The 23,638-nt window shown below is 50.7% G+C and overlaps 3 protein-coding genes across 6 annotated transcripts; 1 reads left to right on the forward strand and 2 right to left on the reverse strand.

The window, feature by feature from the left end:
• The first annotated feature begins 266 nt into the window (after nt 1–266).
• LOC6503937 (serine/threonine-protein kinase PAK mbt) lies at nt 267–4,003 on the forward strand. Its single transcript, XM_001963841.4, has 3 exons — nt 267–1,846; nt 1,913–2,184; nt 2,754–4,003. Exons 1-3 carry the CDS (start codon nt 724–726, stop codon nt 3,228–3,230), a joined length of 1,872 nt encoding a protein of 623 aa, XP_001963877.1. The 5' UTR covers nt 267–723; the 3' UTR covers nt 3,231–4,003.
• Nucleotides 4,004–4,011: 8 nt separating this feature from the next.
• LOC6503713 (cytochrome c1) lies at nt 4,012–9,195 on the reverse strand. Its single transcript, XM_001963842.4, has 3 exons — nt 8,888–9,195; nt 4,603–5,102; nt 4,012–4,528 (listed from the first exon to the last, which is right to left on the reverse strand). Exons 1-3 carry the CDS (start codon nt 8,902–8,904, stop codon nt 4,380–4,382), a joined length of 666 nt encoding a protein of 221 aa, XP_001963878.1. The 5' UTR covers nt 8,905–9,195; the 3' UTR covers nt 4,012–4,379.
• A 3,288-nt stretch (nt 9,196–12,483) lies between these two features.
• On the reverse strand, nt 12,484–23,633 carry LOC6503712 (rho-associated protein kinase 1). 4 transcript variants are annotated; one of them, XM_014905557.3, is made up of 13 exons: nt 23,532–23,633; nt 22,641–22,982; nt 22,383–22,582; nt 22,231–22,322; nt 18,972–19,117; nt 17,575–18,911; nt 15,964–17,515; nt 15,622–15,896; nt 15,309–15,502; nt 15,054–15,247; nt 14,892–14,997; nt 14,605–14,829; nt 12,484–14,335 (listed from the first exon to the last, which is right to left on the reverse strand). In XM_014905557.3, the coding sequence occupies exons 4-13, from the start codon at nt 22,251–22,253 to the stop codon at nt 14,251–14,253; spliced, it is 4,137 nt and encodes a 1,378-aa protein (XP_014761043.1). In that variant the 5' UTR covers nt 22,254–22,322; nt 22,383–22,582; nt 22,641–22,982; nt 23,532–23,633; the 3' UTR covers nt 12,484–14,250. The 4 variants fall into 4 exon arrangements, with proteins under 4 accessions (XP_014761043.1, XP_001963879.1, XP_014761045.1 ...); XM_001963843.4 differs by having other exon boundaries at nt 15,309–15,475; nt 23,372–23,597; XM_014905559.3 differs by having other exon boundaries at nt 23,372–23,597.
• Between the last annotated feature and the right edge of the window lie 5 nt (nt 23,634–23,638).

Consider the following 23,638-nt stretch of genomic DNA (forward strand, 5'->3'; position numbering starts at 1 on the left):
GTTTAAGAATCGAGAATGGAAATCGGAAGAAATCTTAGTTTGAGAGCAGGTATCATAATGTAAATAAGTAAATATATGCGGTATGATAATTTAAAACGACAGAAATACATAAATATGTGAGAGAATATGCGACTGTGTTTTAATGAATGGGCTGCGCACATGTTTTCTTTTGAATTTTATTTTAAAAAATTCAAAAAGCGTGCACCTGGAGTGTGACCTGTGCCGTGGGCGCCAAAATTTACCCCCGTCAGAGAGAGTACAGTCACACTGCTGGGCCCCTGCTGTCGGTGTTACCTGGAAAGCGAGTCACGGTCACACCAGAGTGTCTGGCATCGGCAATTATTTTCTTTAGTTTATTTTTTTTTCCGCCCCCCATCGAATTGTGTTTTTGTGTTCTGTCCGTAATTCAAGTACGTGTGTCGGGGCCGTTGGGAATGTGCTGATTGCCGCTGGCGAGGATTCGATTGCAGCTTTCCAGCAAGCAGTTCGGTCGTTTCCAGTTTCCAAAATTCCGTTCCCCAGTCGCGTCTGCTGGGCGGCTATGTGTGCGTGCCTGTTGGTGTGCGAGTGTCTGTGAGAGCTGCGAGGTCTGGAAGCAGTTGTTGTTGCTGTTTCTGCAAAGGGCGGTAAAGAAAAGTCGCCACAACCAGGGCACTACCAACTCGGATCGGAGAGCGGCTCGGACGGGACCTGGGCTCGGGCGAAGCCACCACGACCTCCAACATGTTCTCGAAGAAGAAGAAGAAACCGCTGATCTCGATGCCGAGCAACTTCGAGCATCGCGTGCACACGGGCTTCGACAAGCGGGAGAACAAGTATGTGGGCCTCCCGCTCCAATGGGCCTCCATTGTGGGCAACAACCAGATCCTCAAGTCCACCAACCGGCCCCTGCCGCTGGTGGACCCTTCGGAGATCACGCCCACGGAGATCCTCGACCTGAAGACCATCGTGCGTCCGCACCACAACAACAACAAGGCGGACACCACCTCGCTCAACAGCAGCAGTACGATGATGATGTCCTCGGGCGGCCCCCCGATGCCCATGCCAGGTCCTGGAATGCCCGGAATGCTGGGCCAGCACGGCATGATGCCAGGTGAGCCTGGCGGCGGTATCATACTTCCGAAAACATCGCACGTGGCCAGATCGAACTCCCTGAGAAGCTCCAGTCCTCCGCGAGTGCGCCGGGTGGCCAATGTGCCGCCCTCGGTGCCCGAGGAGGAGACCGCCTCGATTGGAGGAGCAGGCGCCCCGCCCAGCGGAGCCTTTAAGCCACCGCCAGTGGGTCATCCAATGCTCTATCCCAGCCAGCATCCGCACGCCAACGGGGGAGGAGGAGCATCAGTCACCGGGCCGCTGGCAGTGCGTACGGATCAGCAGTATCGCAGCAATCTGGCCCCGCCCGGGTCCATACCCCAGCAAACGTCCCCGGTGGGTTCGGTGGCCAGCGGAACACGATCCACCCACTCACACACCAACAATGGGAATGCCAGCGTCGGCTCCGGATTTCCCCCCATGTACCCCTCCAAGCCGGGGGCTGGCGGCGGCGATCAAAACCTGAACCCCCTGCATCCGCACCCCCATCCGCATCCACACAACCACCTGGCTAAGTCGGCGTCCCGCGCCTCCAGTTCGAGCGGCGGAGCGGGCAGTGCCGCCAATCTGACAGCCGCCCAGCAGGCGGGAGCAGCGCAGCCGAAACAGGAGCAGCGGCTTACCCACGAGCAATTCCGCGCCGCGCTCCAGATGGTAGTGTCGGCCGGTGATCCCCGCGAGAACCTGGATCACTTCAACAAGATCGGCGAGGGCTCCACGGGCACCGTCTGCATAGCCACCGACAAGTCCACGGGTAAGTCCTGCACATAGCGCAGAATCGCCTATTGGACCAGGTATAATCCTACACGATCCCTTCCAGGTCGCCAGGTGGCCGTCAAGAAGATGGACCTGCGCAAGCAGCAGCGCCGCGAGCTGCTCTTCAACGAGGTGGTCATCATGCGCGACTACCACCACCCCAACATCGTGGAGACGTACTCTAGCTTTCTGGTCAACGACGAGCTCTGGGTGGTGATGGAGTATCTGGAAGGCGGCGCCCTCACCGACATCGTCACCCATTCGCGGATGGACGAGGAGCAGATAGCCACTGTCTGCAAGCAGTGCTTGAAGGCTTTGGCCTATTTGCATTCACAGGTGCGTGACCAGCGGTCCCCCGGCCCAGCCACAGCCCCTCCCAGTCGCCCGGCCAGCCATTGTACATTCGATTCGATTCTTTGTGACATTGCCATTTGTGGCGCTTTCTTCGCCCTCCGCTTTCGCGACGCTTTGGTTTCAATTTCTAAATGTTGTCACCGTCACCGCCACCGCCACTGTCGCCGTGCTGCACAGTGGAGCACTTGCCTGAGATACACGCCCAAAACGTGGCTAGAGAAATCGCACGTGCAGGCCCTACCCCTAACAGAAACACAAAGCCACTCGCTTCGGAACACTTGCCTCAGCGAAAAAGAAATCTTGTTAGTACATATGCGCTTCACAGCTGGGCAGCAGCTTCTCGGCCTCTCGTTCTTTGTGAGTGAGTGTTCTGGGGGCCTGGTTCTTTGACATTTTTGTCTCACGATGGCTGCAACACGATAAGTGGCTGGGAGAAAGGGCGTGGGCTGGGTCTGCAACGGTTGCAGTAGTTGCTGCCGGGCCGGGTCGAGGGAAAACCGCAAAATGTGCAACCAGCTTTTAAACAATTCTCCTCCTCTTGCTTACCACAGGGCGTCATCCATCGAGACATCAAGTCGGACTCCATTCTCCTGGCCGCCGACGGGCGCGTGAAGCTGTCGGACTTCGGCTTCTGCGCCCAGGTCTCCCAGGAGCTGCCCAAGCGCAAGAGTCTGGTGGGCACGCCATACTGGATGTCGCCGGAGGTCATATCCCGCCTGCCGTATGGACCCGAGGTGGACATCTGGTCGCTGGGCATCATGGTCATCGAGATGGTGGACGGCGAGCCGCCCTTCTTCAACGAGCCGCCGTTGCAGGCGATGCGCCGCATCCGGGACATGCAGCCGCCGAATCTGAAGAACGCCCACAAAGTGTCGCCGCGACTGCAGTCCTTTCTGGACAGGATGCTGGTGCGGGATCCGGCGCAGCGTGCCACCGCGGCGGAGCTGCTGGCGCATCCGTTCCTGCGCCAGGCGGGGCCGCCGTCGCTGCTGGTGCCGCTGATGCGGAACTCAAGACACCACCCGTAGGGCGGCGCCGCGACGGCAAGAGACGATCACTAGTATTAACATTCAGCTTGGCAACTGTACTTAACCCGCTCGAAACTCTGTAAAGTCATTGAAGCCGGCAGCGGCAGCACATCCACATTTTAGCAACACACACATTCCCCACTCCCACTCCCACTTCCAGTTCCACTCCCGCCCCCGAGCATCCTTCTGAGAACGCATGTGCCTTCCACGCGCTCGCCGGAGGCCCGAACTCCACAGGATCTTGTACTGACCACATATACACCATATGCATTTCGCTCTCTGTTCTTGTCAAACGTTGGTCCGTGTGCGTGAGCGTGTATGACTTTGGAACCTGCCCATAACATTGTTCGAATAATAATAGTGCGCTAAGAGATATGTTAAACCTATATATATATATTTTATACACAGATCTATTATATTTTTGTAAGCAAAGCGAAACAACGATGGAACGAATCGAAGAGAGACGGATATATAGACACATACACGCAGGAAGCGGAAGCGAAAGAGAAGAGCTGAGCCGCGGAGGGGCCTGAACACTAAATATTACATTTTTTGAAACATAACATACATACTATATTTATGAGCACCATGCCGCGGTAACCATGTTACGGTGTGAAGTGTTCAGTCGCTGAACGAACCACGAGAACATTCCCCAATTTTGTACGAAATTTTAAGAGCTTTTAGCCCTCCAACTCCGTTCTGTTCGGTTTTTTTTTTACAAACAAAAACGATTTCACCCGTGTAATTTATAATAAACATTGTGCGAAGACTAAGACGGCGCTTTAGTTTCTCATTTTTATTACTGTTTGATGGATTGATTGTGAAAAATATATACTTGGGACCGGGCGCGCATCGGGGCACAGGTATCTGCGACAATACCTGGGCACATGCGGCCGGACATGAGGGATGGGGCGGGGAGGGGTTGCGCAGGTGTGGGCGTGAGTGTGTTTACAACATAACATTATATTATATATATTTTATACAATACACAAAAAATCAATTGCGAACTAAGAACTAAAGGGCAGATCGGGCTGCCACATAGCTAGCCATATGATTCAGTTGGAGGTGAGGGATGTGGCGGGTAGTGGGCGGAGCTTGGAGGTGGCGGGGCTTGGAGTGTGGGGTGCCGTGTGTGCCGTGGAGCACCGCTTAGTTGCGCTTCCGCAGGGCCAGGCGGCCGATGGGGCGCTTGGGCTTCGTCTCCTCCTTCTGCTGCTGCTCCGACTCCTCGGCGGCGGCGTCCTCCACCGGCTCCACGGGCGCCGCCTTGCCGGGCTTGGACAGCTTGCGACGGCTCACTGTATTGGCCAAAGAGAGAGAGAGAGAGAGAGAGTCAGAACCTAGACATCTTCAGAGGATCTTCTTCACTTACATGCTGAGTTGCCCTTGTAGCCCTTGGCGGGACTGGGGGCTGGTGCGGGTGCTGGGGCCGCCGCCGCCTCCTCCTGTTCGCCGGAGGCAGGCTCCTTGGCCGGCTTGCTGGGGCTGGGCAGCTTCTCGGAGCGGTGCTTCTTGGCGTTGGCCTGCCGGCGCTTCAGGGAGTTCAGGAAGTCGTCGTTGGAGCGGAAAGGCCGGATCACCGGGCCGACCTTCTTGGGAGCCTCTGTGGTGGTGCTGGTGGTGGAGCTGGCAGCCAAGGCCGCCTCGTCTCCCTCCTCGCCGTTCTCGGCGCCGAGGTCCTCGTCGTACTCCTCGCCCTCGCCGGCGCCATCGCCTTGCGCCGGAGCGGGTGTGGTTGTGGTGGTGGTCTTGGCGGACTTGCCAACGGGCCGGCGCAGGGCGGCGATCCTCTTCGCTGGCGACACCGGCGATCCCTCCTCCTGGGCAGCCACCAGGCTGTAGCACAGGACGCAGCAGATGAAGAGCAGGCAGCTAAGGGAGAAGATGGAGGATATAATCAATTCTGCGTGTTCAGAGTTTCCATGTGACAGGAATTCGGCATTGCCAGTCCCCGTGACTCCCGGCTGGAGCGGGAGCGGGATCTGGTGCTTGAGAGCGATCAGGTCTGGTCAGACGGGTTATTCCGTACAGAACCTGAAATCGTAAATCTATGTACCCAGCCCGGTATCGAAATATACGATATATATGCATTATGCTAAACTGTACTTTCTCGCAATTTGAAGAAATAATATTTACTTTGCCGTACACTGTAATTAATTGCAATTACTTTAAAAGGAAGTGAGACTTTAGAATCATAATAATAATATAGTTATTCGGCGTATCACATTATCTCGTGAATATCTTTTGAGTTTAGAAAAGAGGCATCTGAAAGAGGCCTCCAAGTATTCTGTCTTCAATAATCATATCTCTAAAAAAGTTAATGTTATTCATCACCGATTAAAATTTAAATTAAATGCATTCATAAACACGTTGCATAAAAAACGAACTAAAACAAAAGAAGGCAGCCAGCTGCTGAATGTCACTCAGTTTCCTGTAAGATTTGTTAGTTTTTTAATGCTTTTTGTCGGAGATGTGCTAACTATTATTAATGTGTAAAGGTCAGGCAAACGGGTTTTTTCACTTTCGATTTCGAATTGGATTTCGATTTCGGTTTCGAATGTTGCTCTGTTACTGTTTGTGCTTTTTCGCGTTTTGTTTCTGTGTTTTTGTGTGTTTTTGATTGCTCATATTTTATGCAAAACAAAAGACTTAGGCAGCGAACTCGTTTTGAAATTCTTTCCTAGGCGGCGCTAGTTGGTCTTTTGAGAGCGGGGGCCTTGGGGGCTCTGGGGATTAGGGGGCGTTTGGGGGAGGGCGTGTGCTTGGCTAAAGGAAACAGGTGCTTATGCAAAACACAACAGCCATGGCAACAGAAAAAGACAACAGCAACAATAACAACACTAACAACAAAGCGCCAAACCAGTTGGAAGCCAGCACCACGCCAGAATCAATTTAAGTGCACACTGCACTGCGCTGCAGCAGTAGTCTGTTGGCCAATAACGGTAAAATGTGCAAGCCAAGTCGAGTTTTATTTTTAGCCATTTATTTATTTCTTTTCCTCCCGTCTCCCCACGTCCCAAGTCCCACGTCCCACTTCCCAACTCCCAAGCCCATTTCTTCCCTATTAACTTAGCGTGGCTGCATTTTATTTATTTTGTTTCTGATTTTGGGGTCAGCTGATTGGGATTGGCCCAGTTCAGTGCGAATTATGCAACAGCAAGAGGTGAAAGGCGTGGGTACGGCAGCGGTACGCCCCCGCCACGATGTTGTGGGTGCGTGTCTGGCATCTCCAACGGCTCCAGCTCCTCCGCTGAGGAGTCGAAATCATTATTCATGCCACTACCTGTTGCCACAGACGCGCCCAGAAACGAAAAGAGGTGTTTAGCTCTTATTTATTTTTTCCTCAATCGTAAAAGGCATGAAATTGCTTCTTCTTGTGTAAGAATTGTTATGATTCGGGGAACTCAATGATATAATAACTATATTTTATGAAATAGAACTTTGTAGAAACTCGAAACTCACCCACGCCCCCCGCCTGCCTCCAAACCTGTGCCTGACATTTGAGGGGCCAACTAGGGCCTGAGCTTCTTCGCAACCGGTTTGCCAACGGGAACAGCCGAGGCAGACGAAACCCACACCCAGGCGACACGGGACCCAAGACGGATGTGCCAGGCAGAGCCCAGACAGGTAGATGGGCTGCCTAGGCTTCTCTAGTCGCATGTTGTAAGCCACTTTTTGTGCCGTCAGCCGGTTATATAAGCCGACATTAGTTGCAAATTTATGATAAGCATCGCGTTGGCGAGAATCTCGCCATCATCGGGGTAGGCGGAAACACTTGTTTAATGCAGCATCATCATCGTCTTCGCCATCTCCTGGCCATCGCCGCCGCCAGCACTATGATCGTCTTACTTTTAAGAGCTTGGTCAACAAAATGGCTTGACTTTTAATTTGTCTCATTTTGTTTTGTTTTGTTTTGTTTTGTTCCTACTCCACCAGTTTTTATCTTCTGTGCTTTTATATTTTTTGCAAGGCTGCGTCTGCCTAATGGCCTAATGGTCTTCTTGGCTTTGATCTTTGAGCCCTATTACCGATCCGATACGGATATGAAGACCAGAAGCCCCAAGCCCCAAGCCACGAGTTCTCTCCATGCACCGGGCGTGAAATGAAAGACAATTGATATGCGTCACGGGGGCTCCTTAATCGCTTGGCCTGCCCTAGTTAGTCGAGGGACGGCTTCTAATTGGCCTGGCGCCCTCATTACCCCCGGGCGGAGGGGCTGCCCCCCTCCGGAACCCACTCATTACAGGCCAAACGTGCACATTGGTCACCGATTCGGATTCAAATTCGTATTCAATGCGACCGTAACTGCCTTACTGTTTTTATGTCTGCTGGCTCGATTTGAATCGCATCGGCCCGAGTGGCGTGGAGTGTTGAATTAAATGGAAAAAAGCTAAGTGGCTTAAGGCAAGTGGGTTCAATAACGGTGCATTGTATCGGTGTACGTGTGGCCTGTACGCGGCCTGTTGTTGTTGTGCTGGCTGCATGCCAAACGGAGCGAGTTTGCGGCCTAAGTCTTTTGATTTGGCCCAGAGCGGTGTTTATGTTTTTATGCGGCTTACATTGAATTTGATTTGGCTCGGCTCGGTCCTGGCCAATTGAGATTGCGCAGTCCTTGAATCTTCAAGATTTCTCGCCGTCGTCAGCCAGCACGCGTAGGTGCACAGGTATTATCTCTTTAAATACAAATTGCATAATGCGACCAGGCCGAGAGCCAGCCGAGAGCCAAGAAATAATAATAAAACCGAAACTAAACTGAAATCCTGATTTTGCCGTCAATCTGGCGCCCCTCTCTGCCTCCTCGCCTCCTCCCCGCCCCGCACCCCGGTTCCCAGGTGATTAATTCCCGCAGACAACGCCACATTACACACGTACAGCCGTGTATTTTGCATTTATGCAGATATTTGTGAGCGACTCTGGGTGTTTGCTTGGTTGGTTTGTCTGTCAGCTCGCATTAGAAATGCAACCGTTAATTTATAAGACAACCACAACAGCAGCCACGTCTGGTAATTAATCCAATAAACTTAATTTGCTGCTGCAGCTGACAACAAGCCCAGAAAATCACACGCAAAAGAAGCGGTTCCATCGATCTCGGCGGCTTGTTTTTCGCCTCGAAAGCTTTCTTATATTTTGCGCAGTGCACGCAGTCCACGCCGTCCACGTCCGTGGAGGGGCCCATCTCCTGGCGACCTTGAAATGTATCTGCCTGTCGCAACTTTTACTTGCAGCCTCGAGATGTCACTCGACCGCCAGTTGGAGACCGCCTGGGGACTTAACTTTTGCCATTTCTTTGCCGGCAAATGCCAGTCGCTCGTCCCGTGACAACTTCATCTGCCACATCGCCTGCAACAGCGTCATCATGACCAAACTTTGGCATTTGCGGCTCTGCTTTTTGAGTTTAAAGTTCAAATTGGCATTAAGACGAGCTTACACCTGCCACTTGCCAGTTGTCGTGGCCCAAAAAGGTTGCACGGCGACATGCAACATGCAACGCTGGTTGCTAATGTGCATATTTGACGCAACAGAAGACTCTTGTTTCTATGGCATATCAAAGGTTTCTACGAACGACTGTTCACTCGAAAAAAAAGCTGAATCCTTCAGGATATTATGGCAAAAAAAAAAAAGAGGACTTCCAATTTAAACATAAATGTATCACTCACATGTTGAAGTACTTCATTTTGTCTTTGTTTTTTGTTCTAAGTGGATGTATCCGTGGATGCTTCTTTATATTTTGAATTATTTATTCTTGAGATGATCCCGAAACGCGCGCGCTTGGTCTTAAACTAGAAAAAAATAGCACTTCTATCTCTCTGGGAGGGACAAGGTGAGGCTTCTGCTTCAGCTTCGGTATCGGTTTCGGTTGTCGGTTTCCAGCTGAACTGAACTGACTGGCCACGATCACGATCGACTTCTAGAGGCAGACTGAACGTTACTTATGCCGTGTGCACACAGTTAACCTACGGCCAGGCCAGGCCATCCAATCCAATCCGATATTTTCGACGCCGACTGCGGCAACAGCAACAGGTTCAGACCGAGCCGGAGCGGAGCGGTCTGAGCGGCCTGAGCGGCCCGAACGCCCTGCACTGCGCCCTCCTGCCCACCCCTGCTGCCCCTAGCAGTCCCGACCCTCCTCCCGCCCAGATCCACTCCATACTCCATGCTCCACCTCCGCTCAAAGCCCCAATCTCAGCCTCAATGGTAAATGGTATATCTATGCTGGCCCGAGCTCTCTCGGGCAGGAGCACTTCTGGTTTTTTCGGAGCCAATTTGTCACGGGCCTGGGCTCTGGTTATGACAGGTTTTTCGAACCCAATCCGAGCCAAGTCTCGGTGTTAAGCCAGGCCAGGCCAAGCCAACTTAGGCCAGGCCAGGCCAGGCCAGGCCGTTCGCAATTTGTATATTTTATTAATTAATTTATTGATTTTAGGCCAATTGTTGTTTTGGCTTTTTGCCGATCTGGTCTGGTAAATCCCGATTTGGCGGCCCATCCCCAGTCACCTCACCTCGCCGCACTCCCTTCCAGACGCACCAAAAACAAAGCCGCACAGGGCGCATCTGACCCGCATGTAAATCTCTTGCTTGAAAATTAAAAAGCATCCAAATATTTAAAGATTATCATGAGCGTTGGTCGACGAAGTTTGAATACTCTAAGATAGTTTTTAAGGATTCAGAAGTTCCGATTTTAAGAAACTAATTTAATAGTCGGAGAACTATAGAAACAGCGAAACTTAAGATCTAAGAGCTAAGCCATTATTTCTTAGAATCGATTGAGGGGTTATCTTGGACAGATTTCAAAGAACTCGAATCATACTCACCCAGCTAGTGATCGGAAACTAATCTTTGAATTATTCCATCTTTCCAGGAAACCATTTGGAGACCGACCTGGCCAGGTGCTGCAGGCAAGGTATGTACGGATGCGGTGGTGGTGCTGCCAAGTTAAAGAGCTGTAAAAGCTGATAAGCCAGAAATAAACGCTGCGGCCTTGAACTGATTAGTTGGACCCATGAATATGGAGGAGCAACAAGAGGTAGGGGCTGGGGAAGGAGGAGACGAGGAGGAGCTGGGAGGTCCAGGAGGGCGGAACGGCTGATGGGTGACAAAGCTGATGGGTGCTAATCAATCTTCCACGCCCAGCTGCTAATGGTGCTGTGACTGGTGAACTCTTGCAGATGTTCTCCGGCGGAGCAGGTGTGGAGGTTTTTTGGCCGAGGGTCGTGCCGCTGCGGCTGCCGAGGGCGTGGCGTGCACTTGGCTGTGGGCCATGCTAATTAGCTCCATTAGCCATCAGACATCAGCCATCAGGCAACTCACCTTGAACTACAAAATGTCAGCCAAAATGCCAAAAAAAGAGGAAAAAACAATATAGCAACATAGAGATTCAGATGTAGATACATTTTTGATATGGTTGCATGTGAAAGCGAGAAAGAGACCCATATAACAAGCTCAGCATTAACATAAAACTCGTTAAATTATTAAAATAAAATATTCAGCCAGACAATGGCTCTGCTCTATTCATTTGGAGCCCAGAGAGCTCCATTACCGAATCCAATCCAGTCCAATCCAAATGCAAATCGCCATGCAAATGGACTGGATGGAAAATCTGATTTGGTTTTGGGCCACATTTCCAAGCCCAGCACGTACCCGGGGCCAGATTAATGCCCTAAGATAGTGCCCCCCAAAAAGTAAAATCCAGTTTGGTACTGAGCTTACTTACCACCATTGGGTTCTCTCTTCCACGCCAGACTTTCCATTGTTTCAGCTATCCCATGATTACACAATTAACACAAACCCCAAAGGTCTTGTGTTTTCTGTATTCCCTGGCTTTTTATGTAGGTTACATTAAAGGCTCCAAGCCCAAAAACGAAAATCCAAATTACAACCCATCTCTCTCGAATTTTCAAAGGCTTTTCAAATCATATCTCAGTCAATACAACTTTCAACCAGGAATGGTGTATCTTTCCGGTTTCAGCGTTCCGAGTACTTGCTTTTTGCATCAAAAACAGACAACCTCAAATGTGATCGATTTTTTCGAAATTTTCCAAGGGGTACCATCATAAAAATTCATCGAAAATCGATAAAAAATTTGTTTATCAGATTTTGATGCAGATTAATGGGAAATTTTTCCACGATTCCGTCGGTATATCTCCCATAAGGATCGCTCTACAATTGCCAAAGTTATGTCCTTCCATGGCTGTGGAAATGCCCGATCCGGGGATTTCCAGGACATGAAATGGCTGGAGCACCCAAGAGTGATATTTTTAGAGCTTCTCAAGTTCATAACTTCTCCAATAGGAGCCTGATCCAGAAACGGTATACCTTTCCGGCTTCAGCGTTCCGAGTAATTGCTTTTTGCATCAAAAACAGACAACCTCAAATGTGATCGATTTTTTCGAAATTTTCCAAGGGGTACCATCATAAAAATTCATCGAAAATCGATAAAAAATTTGTTTCTCAGATTTTGATGCAGATTGATGGGAAATTTTTCCACGATTCCTTCGGTGTATCTCTTACAGGGATCGCTCCACAATTGACAAAGATATGTCCTTCGAGATGGGTCGAAATGCCCGATCCGAGGACTTCCAGGACATGAAATGGCTGGAGCACCCAAGAGTGATATTTTTAGAGCTTCTCAAGTTCATAACTTCTCCAATAGGAGCCTGATCCTGAAACGGTATACCTTTCCGGTTTCAGCGTTCCGAGAACTTGCTTTTTGCATCAAAAACAGACAACCTCAAATGTGATCGATTTTTTCGAAATTTTCCAAGGGGTACTATCATAAAAATTCATCGAAAATCGATAAAAAATTAGTTTCTCAGATTTTGATGCAGATTGATGGGAAATTTTTCCACGATTCCATCGGTGTATTTTTTATAGGGATCGCTCCACAATTGCCAAAGATATGGCCTTCGAGGGGGGTCGAAATGCCCTATCCTGGAAAGTCAAACCTTCAACTTCAAATGGACTTGCTTGTAGATTTTCAGTAAAGTAGTACAGCTTTTATTTCGTTCCTTCTTACGTATACATGTTTGATTGTTTATTTTCAGACTTTTCCTTTTCTTCGCTTAAATCAACCAAAGGTTACAGGGGGTACAAACATTGCCTCAGACATATGATATGGTATTCAGTATATTGCTTTGGGTTCCTGGAACTTTTACATTTCTTCGCCACAGTAGCTCTGAACATAATGCAGTAAGGTGGAGGGAAAATAAAATAAACTAAAGAGGGCTGAAAAATGATAAAATGAAACAAAAGGGGGTGCTGATTTTATACACATTACTTTATTTGCTTGACGCTTGCAATTCCATTGGGGTTGCCGGTCGATACGATTCGAGGACAAGAATGCAATTGCAGGCGCGCAGTTAAACTAGGAGTTTAGAATTAAACATAAACGTAATACGAATGATTATCATAAAAATATAAAATAATAGTACAAATAAAATACAAATTGTGTAAAAAGAAAGCAGCTTCGTTTTCAAGAATCTAAAATCAAGCTCAGAACTTTGGAGCGCAATCGATGATCGATCGGACATCGGTTCGCCGACCTCATCGCCGAAATCGTAATCTTTTTAAATGCAATTCGCTGGCCTCTCACTCTGAATGTGTGTAAAAAGAAACTAAGGACTCGAACGGGATGGAAATCAAATCGAATGGAATATATAGAAATCATACAAGTGGAAGAGTGCTACGCTGCTCGCTGCTCGCTGCTCGCTGCCATCAACCATAGATACGAATAAATAACTTGTTTAGCTTACAACTAGAACATATTGGATATTTAATACTTAGACGTAGCCTTTTACACACTCAACTCTCTGTGCTTCATTCTCCTTCTTGTGTAGTTCATCCTCTATCGTTTTAGTTTACGTTTAACTATAGTTACTCTCATTTCGGTGAATATTTCTGCCCTTCCGGTCCCTGGCGAATTAGTTCTATCGACGTAAGTCGTCCTGACACGAACAAGGACTTCTTGGGAAGGTCTCTTCTCTGGGAAGGAAACCTCTATAATTCAGCTTTCAATCTATAATCGAAATGAAAACCCGGACAGTGTACATTTGTTTATTTGCTTGTTAAGTATCTGATTGATATTCGCTTCGTGTCGTGTCTATGCCTTAAGTCCTACGGTTTAGTTGTATGCTTCTTGTAAAAAAAAAGAGTGTTCATTAAATGGAATACAAGTTAAAGCTTTGTAAAGTGGCTTTAACTTAGCGCTAGTTTGTTGGTTGCTCGATTGCTCGATTCTTCTGGCTTCGCATGAGGCTTCGCTTAAAGGATATGCTCTTGGAGGAAGTGTGTCACTTTATATATGTCTACGAATATATTGTATATGCTCTCTGTTCACATTTCTTGTTTGTTTCCTACATCTAAGAACAATATGTATGTTTGGCCAATCGTATTCGCTACACAACAACAACAAATATGCATATTAATGTATATAAAATGTATAAAAAAAAAACTCACATACACGTTCTTACAAAGGCATCAAGATTTTCGTTTCTTTCTTTCGATTTCGACTTGGCTTGAACTTTGAACTTACAGCTAAGTACAGCTCTATCTGATCGTTGTGCAAGCCATCTTTGTACTTATATTTATATTTAGAATATATATAGTACGCCTAGGGGACAAACTCATGGCTTATGGCTCTTGGTTTTCAGCGAACTCGCTATAGGTTGTTGCCTTCTCTCATCAATCGGTTTCTGTTGTTAGGGAATTGGTTAGACAAGTACTGTTTAGTTGGGTTTTAGTTGTAGTTGTAGTTGTAGTTCTGGTTTAGTTTTAGATTAAGTTTAAGTTTGAGTTTGAGTTTGAGTTCGAGGTTGGTTAGGGTTCCGTGTAAATTACTCAAAAAATATTTTAGTTTACTGTAGCATGTGTTGGTTTAGAGCGTTAATTTCATATGCTTGAGTTGAATTGCTTTTGCTGTTACTGTTGCTGTTGCGTTGCAGGAGACTCGCTGAGACTCTGGGATCTAGGATCTGGAATCTGGCATCGGCTGGCGTGGCGTGGCGTGGCGTGCTCGGCAAGGAGCTCATTTTAGCGACGAGTTGGCTGGCAGCGTGGCGGAGCGTTGCACATTAACAGCATACGGCTTGTAGGACGATCGCGTCGATTGGCTGCCAATTGGGATGGTTTGCGAATGGATGAGGATGATAGAGAGATGGTCGGAATGATGGCGATGATTGGATGAGGTTAGCAGCGAGATGTAGGAAGAGATACAGAAAAAAGAGACAAATACCAATCGGGATTAGAAACAATACAATACGAAAGCCACAACTTCGGGGTCAGTTTGGGGGTCAGTCGGTTAGTAACGGAAAGCGCATTGGAAACTCCGACTGCTGCAACGTTCAGACTTGAGTCCTGGAATCCCTGGAGCGTGCTTTACCTGGGCGAAATCTTGCTGCCGTCAGTGCTGTTGTTGTTCGACGAGTTGGCCTTGTATCCACTCTTTTGGATACGCTTCAGCAGGCGGGCCACCCACAGGGACTGCTCCTCGGGCGTTGCGGCCAGCAGCAGCATATCCCGGGCACTGCGCGGATCGTGGTTCAGCTTGCAGGGCGCGAGCGGGTCTGTCTTGTCCACATGCTCCTTGTGGATCTTGTTGCGGCATCTGGAAGAGGTGCCACAGGAATTATAAGCTTTTATGCCACACAGGCTACTTTAAGATAGTACCTCTTGCATTCGTAAGCCGCCGGCGGCTTGAACATGTGCCACAACGGCTTCGGGCACACCTCGCAGGCCGTGGGCATGTGGTAGGTGATATGGACGAACTCGTGACCTGGAAGCGCAAGTAGATGAGCATTAGGCGCCTTGGGGATACTGCCCGCCACTTACCCTTGTGGACTATGGTGCCGGGGCGTTCTTCATTACTGTTGCCGTGCAGCACGCTCACATCCAGCTGGCTTTGCTCATCGGGGCGATGGGAGGCGCCCTCGCCGGCGTAGAGCAGCTGGAAGATGCGCGGGATCTCTTTGGCGTCGGCGCGTATGACATCGCCCTGGGTGACACTGCGTACGTGGTACACTTTGCTAGAATGGGATGAACACATTAGAGTCATGTACAGCTCTTTAGTGGGACTGGGATACCGACCTGAGGTCCAGGATGAGCACGGCGTCCGTGGTGTTGTGCTTGTCGATGTCCGAGTTGTAGAATATTATCTTCCGCGAGGAGACGATGACGTACTGGCGCTTCCAGCCGTGGCCGCGCCTCCGGTTCTGCTTGTTGGGCACGCTCAGCCATCCCTCGAAGACCGAGTCCTGTGTGAGGGAGAGCAGAGAGGAGTGCTACAGATTCCCAGTGGGGGTGTACGGGGCAGCAGGAGCATGTGTGTGGATTCGGGTGTGGGTGTGGGTTGGAGTGTGAGTCTGTGTTTTGTGTGTTCGGACGCAGCGGCTATTCTCACCTGGCTATCCTCGGGATCGTTGTCTGCGGAGGAGAGCGACGCCGTCTCGTTCAGCTTGCTCTGCAGGTTCTCGATTTCTGTGGCCTTGCAGTCGATCTCCATGATCATCTTCTGCTTCAGCTGCTGCTCCTCGGCGTACACCTGCTGCAGGTCCTGGTGCTTCAGCAGCAGCTGGTTGAACTTATCGCGCTCCTGCGAGAGCTCCTGCTGTAGCCGGCGCATCTCCTTTTCCTTCTTGCGTAGCTCGGCGGTGGAACGGGCCTTGTTCTTTTGTTCTGTGGAATGGCGAAGATTTCCTCTTAAGATGAGGTCCCAAACGGGTCAAACGGATAGAATACTTACTGGGCTGGTCGGAATCCCGGCGGTTCATCACCTCCGCCAGCTTGTTGACTGCCACCTGCTTGAGCAGCACCTCGTTCTTGCACTTCTCCATCAGCTTGGCGATCTCCTCGTCCTTGCTGCCGCACAGCTGGGACAGCTCCTCCTGCTGCTTCTTGTGCTGCTGGACCAGGTCCTCGCACTCGGCGCTCTTCTGGCTGAGCTTCTTGTGCAGCTCCGCCTCTGCCTCCTTGAGCGTGACCAGGGACGCCTCCTTGGAGTTGATCTCGTTGCGGTGCTTCATCACAAAGTCCTTCAGCTCCAGCTCCTTGATCGTCTTCTCCTTCTCCAGGTCAGCCACCGTCTCCTCGGCAATCGACCGGGCCAGGGCTTCAGAATCGGCGCGAGCAACGGCCACTTGGACTTGGTGCTTGAGCGATACGCGCTCCTCCTCGAGGTCCTCGATCTTCGCCAGCCGCTCGGCGCTCTCCTCGCGGTTTTCGTTGGCCTGGGTCTTGTAGAGGCGCGAGAAGCACTGCTCTGCCTCCAGTTGGGCCTGCAGCTCCCTGTTGTTGGCCAGCGCCTCGTGGTGGGTGCTCTTTAGCTGGCCAAGATCCTCCTCAAACCGCCGCTTGGCCTCCCGCTGAGCAGCCAGCTCCTTTTGCAGCTGGTTCTCGCGGGAACGCAAGTGAGCCACCTCCGAGCTATGCAGACTGAGCTCTGAGAGCAGGGCGTTCCGTTTGCTGTGCTCCTGGTCCAGCTGGGACTGGAGGGCGGCCACCTTTTCTGATTCCTGGCGGCACTCGCCCTCGAGCTTCTGGAGACGCAGCTGGATCTGGCGGTAGTCCACCGACAGCATACTCAGCTGTCGTTCCTTCTCCTGCGAGTGCTGGTCGGCCTTGATGCGGGCCGACTTCTCCTCGTTGAGCTTGGACTGGACGGCCTTGACCACCTGGAGATTGGCTTCCTCGCGGGAGACGAGGCGCGACTTCTCTGTCTCTTGGTGGGCCTTCACCTCCTGCTGGTAGCGTCCCTGGGCTGCCTTCAGTTCGAAGTCTAGGCTGGCTTGGGCCTTCTCCAAGTCGCTGATCTTCTCCAGCAGCGCCCGATTGTCCTCCTGGGCCTTCTGTTCCCGGCTCAGCGTGCGCTCAATGTCATTGGACAGCGTCTGCATCTTGTTTTCGGCCTCCTTGTGCAGTTCCTTCATGTGCGACCGCAGGTTCTTCTCCTGCACCACCTGAGCCTGCAGCTCGGCATTTTCCTGGCCCAGTTCCTCCTTGTGCTTCTGAAGCGTTTCGATCATGTCGACCATGTCGCGCACCTTCTCCTCCTGCGACTTGAGCGTGAAGCCCAGCTCGGCGTTCTGTTTCTTGAGCTTTTGCGTGTTCTCCGTCTCGCCCTTATAGCTCTGTTCCATCTCCGTCAGCTGCTTTTCCAGGGAGACGACCTTCTCATTGATGTTCAGGTCGCGTGCCCTCGTCTTCTGCTCGTTCTCCAGGTTCCGTTGCGTCTCCACCAGCAGCGCCTCTGTCTTCTTGCGCAGCTCAATCTCCTGCTCGACCTTTTGCATGGCCACCTGGCAGGTAGAAACAAAATGTGAGTGGTGATGTAGACCCTTACCTAGCTCATCCTTACCTTGTAGTTGTGCTGGCGCAGGGCCAAGTCCTTCTCGTACTCGGCGGCAATCCGTTGCAGCTCCGCCTCTCGCTTGGTGCTAAGGTCGATCTGCTGCCGCAGTCCGGCGTCCTGCTGCTCCAGAGCTTCCGCGCGGCCCCGTTCCCGCTCCAGCAAAGCCTCCAAGCGCTTCAGCTCGTTGGAGTTCGACGGGCGGTGGCGATGGTTGTGGCTATGCCCGTGGTTGTTACTCCCCGCCGTCCCGCTGTTCGCAGTATTCGATTCCTTCGATTCCGCATCTACCGTATCGCTGGAGAGCAGCTGGTAGTCGCCGGTGTAGGTGAACCCGATGAAGGGCAGATGGTTGCCGTCGAAGCCCTTTGGCACCGGGAAGACCTCCTCCGGCTTCTCGTCCCGCTCAATATCCTCAAAGTTTCGGGTATCATCATCGGACGACAGTTCCGGGACCACGGGCGGCACACTTTCGCGGATGTTGTCGAAGGACCAGGTGTCGTTGCGGAAGAACGGGTGCGCCTTGATGTCCTCAATGCCGTAGCGACCTAACCGCTGCGTCCTATCTGTCAGGAATGCGCGGATCAGGGACTTGGCCTGCTCGCTTATCTCCACCTCGGGCGGGAAGCTCAGCGAGTTCTTGTGGTCCATGATCTTTCCGTAGGTGCCCACCAGAGAGTCCGCATAGAACGGGGTCTCGCCGAAGAGCATCTCATACAGAAAGATGCCCACCGACCACCAGTCGCACTCGCGTCCGTACTCGTTGTCCACGCCCTGGGACTGCAGCACCTCGGGGCTGATGTAGTCCGGCGTGCCCACGGCATTGCTGGACACCACCTGTCCGTTGGCGCCCATCCGCATGCAGGTGCCGAAGTCGGCCAGCTTCAGGTGGCCGTATCTGTCCAGGAGCATGTTGTCCGGCTTGACGTCGCGGTGCACGAAGCCCATGTTGTGGATGGTGTCCAGGGCCAGGACCACTTCCATCGTGTAGAAAATTGCCCACTTCTCTGGTATCTCGTAGTCGCCCATCAGGGACACTATGTCGCCGCCGGGCATAAAGTCCATCACCATATACAGGTATTTGTGGTCCTGGAAGGCAAAGTGCAGCTGGACGATCCACTCCGAGTTGGCGTGTGCCATGATGTGGCGCTCCTCCCAGAAGAAGGCGGAGTCCGGGCGCTTCATCATCTCGAACTTGGAGAGCCGCTTCATGGCGTACACCTGGCTGGAGGACTTGTGGCGCACCAGCTGCACCTCTCCGAAGGCCCCGGCGCCGATCAGCTTGATGAAGTCGAAGTCCTCCACATTCATGCGCAGCTGGTTGATCCGCTGGGCGAGGGGTTTATCTGGAATAGGGTTGGCAATCAGTACTTTTGAAGCTCAATGTAGGAGCGTGTCGAACTCACATTTGGTGGCATACTGCTCGATGTTCTTGAGACGCCGCAGGGAGTCATGGTCGCAGTCGTGGACCAAAGCCGACACCGTGTCCAGCAAGCAGTCCACGTTGCAGATGCTGGTCGGATCGCGCATCTCGCTCTCCAGCGTATTCGCCCTGTGAATGGATTGTATATGATTGTACAGACTCGCTGGAAGCTCTAAACATCCGCTTTCAAATCGTAAACACATTGCTAATACTCAATTACTGGAACTCTAGAATTCTAGACGGTTAAATAGGACCCTAGGAGTAAATCATCTGGCCGGATTCCTCATTGTTTACTTGCGATGAGTGCTTGATGGATCAACTGTTCTTCCGCCGCCCGGCATGCAAATTGTTCGCATAAACAAACAAAAGCCAGCCGGGAGATTACTCATGGGCTTGTAAACACACCGAGTACCCTTTCGCTGGTGTGGACCGCTGCCCCTGCACGCCACCACAGTTGCGGTCCAAATAATGGCACTCTGACTGGCCATTAGGGACTTGTTATTGTGTTCGGATTAGCCGAACTTAATTGGCCATGATGGAGGAGAAAAGGGCCAAGACTTCTCTGTGTTTCTTTGCTTTTATCGCTTATGCATCTTGAGTTTTGTATTGTTTTGTTTATTTGGGTTTCACGACTGAGAACAGCCTACAAATGGAATAAAATGCGCCTGCCAGGATGAAAGCGCACTAGTTGGGGCATTAGTTATCCTATTAGTTAGCTCCAGTCTGCTAATCATTGAAACACCCGTCGCCGCACTCGGACAACGTAAACAAAAGGCCGCGTCAGAGCGACACCAGAGCTGTCGAAAATTCATTGAGTGCCGAGCTGGTAGTGACTCAGAGGCGACTCCGATTGCTGGGCGGGCTTTGTTCAGTGCCACTAAAGATACGGAATGCCAGACTGCTGGGCGGGAGAGGCCGGGAGGCAAATGAACAACACTGCCCGCCATTGAGAGCTTCATTGTGGAGCTGCTGAATAGACGGACGGCTGCCGGAGGAGCTGGAGGCCGCCCCACGGGCAGCAGAGGGGGCTCTGATAAGCCCGTGGAAAGAATGCAGCCGTCTGTGTCACTGATACCGCGATGCAGCCCCTCCGCGCTAATGAGCAGCTGTGGTCGCCAACGGCCTGCCAGGGGTTTCTGAATGAAAACACCTTCCGGCCCTCTGCACTCACTCAAATAGAAACCACTGGACATGTGCTAGATAATGAGCTCCGCTCCGGGTGTGTTTATCTTTCGTACACACTATTCAAATTAATTGCGAATTTTCCGAGCATTAGTCAGGGGGCCTGCAATGTCAAAAATGGAGGCAAACTATTCCCAAAATCGCAGACCCACCAGACCGTGCAGAGGCCACAATAAGTGATTCTTTTTTGGGCTATTTTGGGTGGGCGTATGTATTTCTCGAAGAATAGGCTAGAGGAGGGTTTCCCAAGCACTTTGGTCCAAAACTACAGCAAATACTTCAACTAACAAGAAGGAGGAGGCGGCGGAGCCGAGTCATTGGATCTGCGATTCCCAAACGGTTCGATTCGATTCGATTCGAAACCGAAGCCGAAGCCGTTGACAGTCTGACTGACTGTCGGCGCTAAAAATTGATACTAAAAGGTGTTTGAATTGTTGTGATTTCATCATCGCCACTTACGGCCTGACAGAAAAGCCAAAAACAAAAAGTGCAGTCGACGGGGGTAATAGCGAAGGCAGCAACAACAAACGCAAACAACTTGGGAAAGTGGAATTTTCAAAAATGCTGCGATGAATTTTTGTATCTGTACACTCGAAGAAACTGTCGGGCCTACAGATCAGTAGCGAACTATTCAAAATGTATATGTATGTATGCCAAAATATGTACTACTGCCACGTAGAGGAGTAGGCTTTTTACTTCTACTTGTTCATTGAAAATGGTACATATTTTTTAGCTGTGTAGTAGCTGATTTTTTTTTGGCAATGGCAACATAATTATGAACAACAACAATAATAATACATAATAACACCAGCAGCAGCGGCAGCGGCTCCGACGACAACATTATCGTCACCTAGAGACAATATAATTTTCAACTTAATTTATACAACGTCGCCAAAATGAGCTGGCTAACTTGAACAAATTGAAAGCCTCAAACTGGGATTGAGATTTCGGGTTGGTGGAGCTCATATTTTGAGCTTTTTCTCTGGGCTGCTGCATCCTATTTGGGGGGGTACTTCTCCCTGAGCTGATGGCGAGAAATTCTGCGTTGCGAGATCCACTTCCCACAATATTTATTCAAATTAATTTGGCGCAACACAAAGCACAAAGAATCCCCCAACTGCGATTTACGATCCGCAACAAATGCGCATTGCAATTGGCCGTTTTCAGCCTTTATTGTTAGTACGCAAATACTTCTCTGGCAAAGACCCGTCTCGGCCCGGCCCGGCCCGGCCCGGCAGCAGCCCGTTCCTGCTAACCTATTTATATGCTGGGTGGCGTGTGCTTAGAACAGATATTCTACAAATGCTTCCACTACATGGCACTACGCTAATGGGCAATAAAACTAAAGAATTTATATGTCATGCTGGCTGCAGAGGTGTATTGGGGTGTAGTGGGGGCTGGACGCGTACAGGACGAGCGCAAAAAGTAACGTACCGATCCGGCTCGCTTAGGTGGAGGGCGGCGGGCAACAGCCATGGCCACATCTACTCGCCCTGTCTATCTACTGCCCACGTATGAACTGCTGAACCAAGATGCACGCACCGTATAACGCACGAAACGGATCGGAAGGCCTGCTGCAACTGACAACTGCAACATCAGTTGGTTAAAGCGACAGCAGCCGGCCCGCTTCAGTTCGCTTCAGTTTGGTTTGGTTACAAATTTTAATGCGAAAATGGCAAATTTATTATAAAGTCGCCCCCCGTTTTGTTCGTTTTGTTCACTCGCTTGTCAATTTGATTGCCGCGCTGTCGCTTTGAACATGAGATATGGAAGGTGTTTGCCAGCGGTGTATTACGTTTTGATTTGTTTTGCTTTAGCTTGGCTTGCGTTTAGTTCATTTTCAGCAATTCTGGCGGCGAGCGATCCAACCAGCACACGGTACACAGCAACCAGCATCAAGCACAGCACAGCACAGCATCAAGCTCAGACGAGACAGCTTAGATCTCACAGATCGCACGTATCTGTGGCTGCCATTCGGGTGACAATTAATTGAGTGTAGCCAGTGGCAGTCGCCTTTTGGCTACTGGCTTTTGAGCACGAGAACGATCACGATCACTCACCGACGCCGCCTTTCCACATCCATGGCTAAGACCTTCCACTCCCAGTGGGCATGCAAAAGTGATCCTTTCCGGAGTTCTCGGGTGCCAAGGCTCTGCAAAAGGATTGGGAGTGTTTAGTGAAAGCAATCAGACCTTGCTAACATCCTAATTACCTAGTTTTCGCTTTCCTGGAAGTCCAGAAGATATCCTTGCGCTTCAGCTACCCCGAATCGGCAGGAACCATGTGCACCAAGAACCAAGATCCAACTGGGTGTCTGCAGCAGTCTAGCTCTCGCCAGCTAGGAGCAAGTTTTCCTGTTGGTTGGCAGCGTTCTCCCCAACTACTACGGCCGATGGGAGTTCTTTGAAAGCCCTGAAAGTATATGGAAATACCGTCATGCCAGGTATCATGTATTCGAAAGCCCATTTACCTGCCAGGAGCTGAGGCTCGAGGTTTGTGTTAGAAAATGTTAATTGGAATGGGTCTGAGGAGGCACGCGTCTAGCGTCCGCCTGTGCTTTTCGGTGTTGTTTTTGTTGTTGTGCAAGCGATGAGGTCACGAGCGTCGTTTGTTTTATGTTCGCTAACTGCTGTCAAAGCACTTCCCCTCGGTGCTGGCTTCTATCTCGAGCTGGAGTGCCGCCAACGCCACATGCGGACGCACCCGAGCACCCGGGTGTTCCCAGGTGTACCCAGTGGCCCTAGATTCCCCAAATATTTGGCAGGGGTTCGCGTGACTGGTATTGGATTCCCGTCAAGTTCCCCGGCAAGATCTGCGAAAGAAGACGATGCGCTGATGAAGGTGGACTCTGTGCGTGTTTGTAAACAGAGAAGGCGCCGCCTCAACCCTTGGCTCTCGCCAAATGGAATACGCTTCGCCTTCCCACCTCGGGATCTTCAGGATGCAACAGTTTGTTCACACACACACGCACACACGCCAGCACACTCGACATGCATGTAGATAGCAGCCCCAGGTAGCGGGGCGGGGACTCGGGCGGCAGCTGCCAAGTGTCTACTTAGCTTTTTTGCTAGTCTTTAAGTTTTTTTCCAGTCTTTAAGTTGAAAATTTCGACGATTCTTCTCTGCACACACACACACACACACACACACCTAACCAGCGAACGTAGCAAATGCTACAACAACAATAACAAGGCGAACACACCGACGTGCGTCACTCGCTTGGCGACGTTTTAAGGGTTCGAGGGGGGGTGGGCAGTCGGTTTGGCGGTCGGTGGCGACTGGCCGCCCAATTTTGATTGTCCAATTTAGGCCGCGGCTGGTCAGCAGAGGAAAGCAAAATAAAGTTTGGGAAAAACACACACTTTTTCGGCCTGTCAAAAATCCACCAATTGGTGTGGCCAGGTGTATCTTTGAAAATAACCGCCTATGCTAATGGCCGACACAGTGTTGGTAAACGCACGGTCATGTT

The sequence above is a fragment of the Drosophila ananassae genome, chromosome XL, assembly GCF_017639315.1.
Source record: "Drosophila ananassae strain 14024-0371.13 chromosome XL, ASM1763931v2, whole genome shotgun sequence".
NCBI lineage: Eukaryota > Metazoa > Arthropoda > Insecta > Diptera > Drosophilidae > Drosophila > Drosophila ananassae.